We start from the raw sequence: 6,868 nt of genomic DNA, 5'->3' as shown, positions 1-6,868 counted from the left end.
AAGAGAACTCGCGGAGTATAAACATGGAGCATGGACTGCTCGACTAGGCAGAAAGTATGTCCCAATGAGAAAAGAGATGAACATTGGCCGCGTGTACGTCCGATCTCTTTCTTGCCTGTGGGAATGTGGGAGATTGAGAAAGAAGGAGAATGGCCGCATATGTGTTCTATCTCTTTCACTGGGCGCACCACAGACAAGCCACTGGCAATATAGAAGACGCGCAATCCATGCCCTATGCTGAGTAGAACTAATAACTATACGGTGAGATCAGTGGGTTGAACTTTCGGGATTTCGTAATCCGTCATCTGTCAGCTGTCAATTCAATTTTGGGATTTTAATTGCATCATTTACGGTTAATTAATCGTTATACTGTAGATACTATTCATTGGAAATCATACGCAATGGCAGATCCTAAGTACGCCGATCTTCCTGGAATTGTAAGTAAAGAAGTTTCAGCGACAACAAAAAATTGGCCTTATGTTATCGAAAATTCATTTTCGACGATTCACGGCCGTTCATTCATTCCGAGAATGTAAAAAATCTTTGTGTACCGATTCTCACAGCACACACATCATTTCATGGAAATTTATTCTGTCATGAGGGTTATACCACACTTGTTTCTGAAAATGAGGGTTAGAACACCATAGCATCTGGTTCTCACCAGGCTTAGATAAATGTTGAATTGACAATGAAACTTCAACTCTAACCGATTATTGACAATAATAATGACAACTGGAATATGTAACCTCTTTACCTCTGTAACTCTGTTATAAATCGATAATATTCCATTCTACTGACATAGTTATAAAATCACACATTTATCTCATAACTGTATATCCTCTGATCAATAAATAATTTATTATTTAATTTAATACGGCATCAAACAGCTAAGACCTTAACACAAACTATTTTGTGAAACTATGTAATCGATTCCAATTATTCTAACTTTAGGCCTATGACCAGCCTGATGTCTATGAAACAAACGACCTTCCTGAATCAGATCAGTTTCAAAATTACTCTGAGGTAAGTAAGTGCCCTTAGCTTAATTTGATCCTGTTTTCTACCGATTTTAAATTGAAATTAATTTTCAGGAGGAGAATGACTCTATCGAACGACTTCATATCAGCGCTACCGAAGCTTTTAACAAGTTTAAAGGAAAACACCTGATAAATAAAGGAGTCGACTTCTCTGACCAATTGTCTCGCAAACCAAGGACTGGATATAACGCTATGTAATGCTTGTTGAAACATTGCTTAATTTTTCATTTTTGTACAGGTTCTACTTTTGTAGCTCAATTACTTCGCGATATTGCACAATCAAAAATACTAATTTGATAAAGTTAAGTTGTTCTATTCCACTTGTGTTGTTATCTATCAATTTTTCTAATTAAGAATACAATTTCAGATCTGGAGTTTGGGAATTGCCTGGCGAAGGTGGAACTGAAACTCCGATCCAAAAATATCAACGACTACAATGTGAAATAAAAGAATTGTACGATGAAGTAAACCAGATCAAGGTAAAGATTCGATTGTTATAGTTACACAACTTTTTTTCCAGTTCACGATGAAATTACTCTTTGCAAAAACAAGTTGTGTTCCTGTTTATAATACTTTAAAGTTTTGTAGCGACTAGAAGTAATGTTTCCATTAGCACTTATGAATGACATTGAAGACTGTATATCCCATTAGTGTACAAGACCTACTATAAAAGATAAAAATTTACCAGGAGTCAGCAAAAAACGATGGCGATGTAAAGTCTGCAGTGGAGTTAGCATCTCAAGTGGAACAGACTGGAAAGCAGTTGGACAATTTAAAATTAGAGCAGTGCCTTGGTTCTGACCTTGTAAATTCTTTGACTGACCCTCACGGCACGCAGCTACAGTACGTATTGGCGATTTTACCTGAAACTGTGATAAACATTTAGAATATACCTGAACCGAATTGTACTTACAGGAAACTGATATCACAGGTTGAGTTGTTTAAAGTTAGTGGTACTGGTAAACCGGAGAACTCAACCAGCAGCAATAAAGCTGAAAAAGAAGGTGATCTTCAACCTGGAGTACTGCAGTACCAAATGTTGTATCAACCAGAAAGAGCAAGATTGCAAGAAGCGTCCAGAGTCGCTCATCTGGAACAAAGACTAGGACGCTTAGAGAACGTTATTGGCGCGGGAAATGAAAAACTCAGTAGACTCAGTCAGGTAAGGTTTGACACACAACTGTTTCTACTAAAGGCATACACCTCAAACACGTAATACTTATTTGTTGGTCACAGAATGAAGGTCAATGAATTGCATTTTATTTGTATTTATATTGTTTGATAACGCATTATAATATTTTAATTTTTTATCACAGTCAATCAAGACTCAAGGTTTAGTCGAGGCTGTGCAACAACTGGGAGCAAAAGCTGCTCTTCTAGATGCCACTCAGTTAGATGGTATCGAAAGCAGATTGGCTACTCTGGTCCATAGAATGGACAACATTGCGCAGCAAAAAGCTTCTGCACCTATATCTTCCGATCAAGAACAAAAGGTATGGCTACTCGATGATAGGTGCACTCACAGCGTATCATTTATTATTTTTACTAATAAATTATAAGTTTGTGTTGATAATATCATAAATTCACAGATATCAGAAATCTATGAAGTGATTAAAAAGACAGAAACCATGTCTCAAATTTTACCGCAAACAGTGAATCGAATGCTAGCTCTCAGCACTGTTCATCAACAAGGTGAGGTTGCTGACAGAATTATTACAAATTTTCAACATTAGGTATTAGATGTTACTGAAAAATTGCAGAGCTGAGATTGTTGAAATAGAATATGTTTTTAATCAACCCAACGTTTTCAGCGGCTGAATTTAGCAGATCTTTGGCGCTTTTGGAAGAATTACAAGGCCAAATATCATCAGGAATTGAGAGTAACAAGGTAATGCTAAAAGGAGTGCAGGAAAGTTTTGCTTCCAATTTGGAAGCAATTAAGAATAACATAACTGCAATTGATGAACGTGTAAAAAAATTGAACAAGTAATTATCTTACTAAGTTCAGATACTGCAAGCTATCTTATGATTTTCTATAGTATACTTAAATATGATAATTAAAATAACTAATAATAACTGCACAAACATAATAAAAGTATTACTTACCAATTGTAACATACGCATTATTTTTTGTTGTATTATCAAGCTTTTCTATTATTGAATCTTCTCTTGTGTTTAATAAATTATTAAAATATATGTATTGAAACTAGATGTTTTAAAAAATTCTCTCTCTTCATGTTTCACTGAACATTGCCTTGTTCATCCATCAACTTCTTAGTATCCCGTCCAACGCATATGAGGGGTTGAGAATGCACTTGGTGTAAGTCCAGTTTTTTGGGAGGTCGAAAATCCTTTGTTCTAAAAATTGTATCCAACTGACTTACACCACTTTCATTCTCAACTCCCGTATTTTCAGGTATGTACGTGTTCGGATTGGCTGAGATGCACATATATGTACTTGGGGTCATCCTCAATGATCTCGATAGAGGAAAATAATTTTAAAACAATTTAGCTGGTCATTAAAATTGTAAGCTAGTAAACTTAATCCGGTTACAATACTCAATATTTACAATTAACGCATGGTGAGGGTTAGATACTGAAAAATTAGAGTTGAACTTATAATTTTTACACGTTTTTATTGACCCCGATATAAAAGCATTTAGAATCGCAATTTCTGGAAAAACCACTTGTTCTTGCCGGATTTGTACCTATAAAAAGCAAAGATTCAATAAATATGACAAGTCAAAAATTACCGTCAAATACAATTGTCTAAATCTAAAAAATCCAGTACTCTTACCTCTCCTCAAACTTTACACGGGTCTGGAATCGGACCTTCTTGCGTTTCATGGGGTCCTTCAGGTCCTTGATTTGTGCCTTATCCAATGCTAGATCCACGGTGTACCGTGTCGGCATCAAGTGGTTATAATTCAACATCTGACAACAGAAAACCAAACAATTTAAAATAGGTGGCGTAACGATTTCTTTTGAAGAAATTTTTTTATGAAACTGTTTTCATTCCAATCACAAATCTGTGGAAACTTATTTATTAATTGATTCATTTAAAACTCACGAATTGCAGGATAAATTTTACGAATTACAGATATTTTGAACAATGTAATAAAGTGTTTTATTATCAAACGACTGAAGCCTTCATTTTGTATTGGACTATAGCGAATGAACTGTGAGTGAACAACAAGGAGAAGAGAAACTCATTATCAAGGCTGGTAGTAGACAACTTCTTACATAAATATAAAATCAGACGCAGTAGCAGTTTGTGACATGAGCGTAATGAGAAATTAAAAACCAATCACCTACTTTGCAATTTTAAACTAACTTATAGGGGTTACAGATGCAGACCAGGTAAGCTTTGCTTCATTAAAATCATAATTGACTGTTCACCACATTTCTAAAAATACGGAAATTGTGTGTAAAGACAGAAAAAACAAATAAATGTTATGTGTTGACTACATCAACTTTAACCCTTATGAGGCACAGTAGGGTTAAAATGACCCAAGTTCCATGTGAAAAACATCCAAAATAATCTGATTTGATTCAAGATAAATAATGAAATATCGTAAGAAATGTTAATTCATTTTTTTCCCCAATAATTCAACTTTACTCACTCAAATAAATACCTATTATTCATCGAGCACTATCTCCGTATTTTTTTCTCAGATATCTGTACCTTGAAAGTCACTCAGTTAATTAATTTCAAGCACTAAATATTGAAAATTCATTTTATGATTTTTTGATTAGAATGATCCAGTTTTTGGTATTTTGTGGTCTATACATTTTTTTTTCATAACCAAAATTTCGTATTGCTGAGGACAACTAATTTGTCTTCAAATATAACAGTTAAAGAGCAACCCAAAATGTTTTCAACTTATTCGAATCGATATCTGTTTTTATGCAATGATTTTGTATCTGGGGTCTCTAGCGACTTTAGCGTAACACCAGTGTTATACATAGGTTGCGTGCAACGTAATGGTTAACATAATGAAAACAGTGAGCCGTTGATTGGGAAAATGAACTCATTAGGCCTACTTCGAATTCATTGAAAATAAAAAAAAAAAAATACTACTCCTTCATTTTTTAAGACCATATTGATCTGTTTATATATCATTTTACCAACTGTGGTACCAAGAATTATCAAGCTTCCTGACAAGATGACCATTTGGATTGGAAAAATTCATCTGCCAATATAGATTTTATTATGACCTTACTTATTCTTTCAACCTGATTTATAAGGAAAACGCACGTCTTATATTAAGCTCAACAAACGTGGCTTAAGCCCTTTGTATCATAGTGAGGAAATTTGGATATTATTGTTTTCCATTTTACTGTTACACAGTACAAAGTACCTATTAGGTACTGATTTATTTAACCTCTTTCTGTTTGCACATTAATATCAAGTCAACTAATAAGCTGAACGATAAATCCAACATTTGGAACGGTTTAGGGGCCTTTTCATCAATAGACTTTGGTTTATTGATTTCAACAAGATAACAAGATATTTTAGTTAAACAGCGACTAAAATTGTACTTTCCAACCATATTGATTCAAAATTTAATTATTTAGAATGTTTGAAAGGAAATTCAAGTTTACGGAGTAGAAACCCTGGAAGTTAAAGATACTCATATTGTACTTTTGGTGGGAAGCGTGGTATATAAATAGACTCAGGCTTCAGAATACACTTTAAAACCTCAATAAAAAAAAATTTCTTCAACTGGCCATTTTACACAAGTTCAAAATGACTGTATAGCTATGAATACGAGTTTAACATTGTCAAACTAACCTTCACGAAGGGCTTTATCTTGGAACGTTTATGTAGTTTTCCTTTGCCCATACGCTTGTGTACCTTGCGAGGGTATCGATCGATGCCAGCAACCCAGGCATGGCCGTATTGTTTATCTGACGTACCATCGTCAAAATTTCGCATTACTATAGCTTTGCGTCCAGCGTACCGGCCACTAAGGACCAGTACCACCTTCCCTACTTTCATAATCTTCACCATCTTGGTTTCCTGTAAAGGAAAAGAAAAGGGTTAAAACATTTTTGTTCGCTATCAACCTAATCTTTATTGTGGTTACTGGTGTTTGTTATTCAATGTTAAATTAACAATTTGGTGAAAGTTTCAAAATCATAGTAATGCATCGTGCAAAGTAACGTGCTGACAGTAGGTAGCTGTATACATTCCGGAATGTCCGACATAACCTGTAAGTGCAAGTGTGTGAAACGAAAGTTTGGTAATGCAACGGATCGTTGAATTTAGATTTGACGATGGTATTCAATGAGATTTTTCATTTAAACGCAGGTGAGTAAATGAAAAATCTTCCGTGTCTGAGGAATCATACGAATAAACAAACGTGTATGTGGCATAGGAGGTGCTGCCGAGATTCACAATTATTAACGAATAACACTTGCACGGTAAAGAACGAATTCTTAGCTCATAAAACGCACAATAATATTACGATTTCCGAGGTAATTAATGCGCAGTCTTATTACTTCAGAAAATGCCGATGTTCGTAGATTATTTTAACCATTACACGAGAACAGAACTTACGGTGTCTCCGCAAACCGGAAAAAAGAACTTGTCGTAGCTACCAACTGTGGTTAGGACTCGATATTCGAATACCTCGCGTTGAGCCTACTTCCGGCGATGTCTAATCGCGGGACTCTTGACTTTTCACAAAAATTAAACGTGATTTACACAGATAGAATAACGATATAACACAATGCCTATGCACTAAAATAATCAAAATTATATAATTTACTTTCGTTTTACCAATTTATCAATCCGTTTACTCATGCATATGACCGAAGACGTCGTT

At 34.9% G+C, this 6,868-nt stretch overlaps 2 protein-coding genes across 5 annotated transcripts; one reads left to right on the top strand and one right to left on the bottom strand.

Annotated features, from left to right (window-relative positions):
- The first annotated feature begins 157 nt into the window (after positions 1-157).
- LOC124305968 (dynactin subunit 2) lies at positions 158-3,427 on the top strand. Of its 2 annotated transcripts, none has more exons than XM_046766050.1 (9): positions 158-261; positions 952-1,023; positions 1,092-1,231; positions 1,405-1,516; positions 1,726-1,880; positions 1,953-2,199; positions 2,354-2,530; positions 2,627-2,729; positions 2,849-3,427. In XM_046766050.1, the coding sequence occupies exons 1-9, from the start codon at positions 235-237 to the stop codon at positions 3,025-3,027; spliced, it is 1,212 nt and encodes a 403-aa protein (XP_046622006.1). In that variant the 5' UTR covers positions 158-234; the 3' UTR covers positions 3,028-3,427. The 2 variants fall into 2 exon arrangements, with proteins under 2 accessions (XP_046622006.1, XP_046622005.1); XM_046766049.1 differs by having other exon boundaries at positions 172-437.
- Positions 3,428-3,658: 231 nt separating this feature from the next.
- Positions 3,659-6,633, bottom strand: LOC124305992 (60S ribosomal protein L27). 3 transcript variants are annotated; one of them, XM_046766078.1, is made up of 4 exons: positions 6,543-6,633; positions 5,833-6,060; positions 3,835-3,971; positions 3,659-3,745 (listed from the first exon to the last, which is right to left on the bottom strand). In XM_046766078.1, the coding sequence occupies exons 2-4, from the start codon at positions 6,049-6,051 to the stop codon at positions 3,697-3,699; spliced, it is 405 nt and encodes a 134-aa protein (XP_046622034.1). In that variant the 5' UTR covers positions 6,052-6,060; positions 6,543-6,633; the 3' UTR covers positions 3,659-3,696. The 3 variants fall into 3 exon arrangements, with proteins under 3 accessions (XP_046622034.1, XP_046622033.1, XP_046622035.1); XM_046766077.1 differs by having other exon boundaries at positions 6,498-6,624; XM_046766079.1 differs by having other exon boundaries at positions 6,601-6,619.
- Between the last annotated feature and the right edge of the window lie 235 nt (positions 6,634-6,868).

Source organism: Neodiprion virginianus, chromosome 5, assembly GCF_021901495.1.
Source record: "Neodiprion virginianus isolate iyNeoVirg1 chromosome 5, iyNeoVirg1.1, whole genome shotgun sequence".
In the NCBI taxonomy this organism is placed as follows: domain Eukaryota; kingdom Metazoa; phylum Arthropoda; class Insecta; order Hymenoptera; family Diprionidae; genus Neodiprion; species Neodiprion virginianus.
This window is presented reverse-complemented; position numbering and strand designations above follow the sequence as displayed.

Coding starts and splice junctions, on each gene's coding strand:
- LOC124305968 (XM_046766049.1), top strand. CDS start 402: ATGGCAGATCCTAAGTACGCCGATCTTCCTGGAATT. Junction 1,517..1,725: donor ATGAAGTAAACCAGATCAAG/GTAAAGATTCGA, acceptor AAAATTTACCAG/GAGTCAGCAAAAAACGATGG. Junction 2,730..2,848: donor CAGCACTGTTCATCAACAAG/GTGAGGTTGCTG, acceptor CAACGTTTTCAG/CGGCTGAATTTAGCAGATCT.
- LOC124305992 (XM_046766078.1), bottom strand. CDS start 6,051: ATGGTGAAGATTATGAAAGTAGGGAAGGTGGTACTGGTCCTTAGTGGC. Junction 3,972..5,832: donor AGATAAAGCCCTTCGTGAAG/GTTAGTTTGACA, acceptor TTCTGTTGTCAG/ATGTTGAATTATAACCACTT. Junction 3,746..3,834: donor CGTGTAAAGTTTGAGGAGAG/GTAAGAGTACTG, acceptor TGCTTTTTATAG/GTACAAATCCGGCAAGAACA.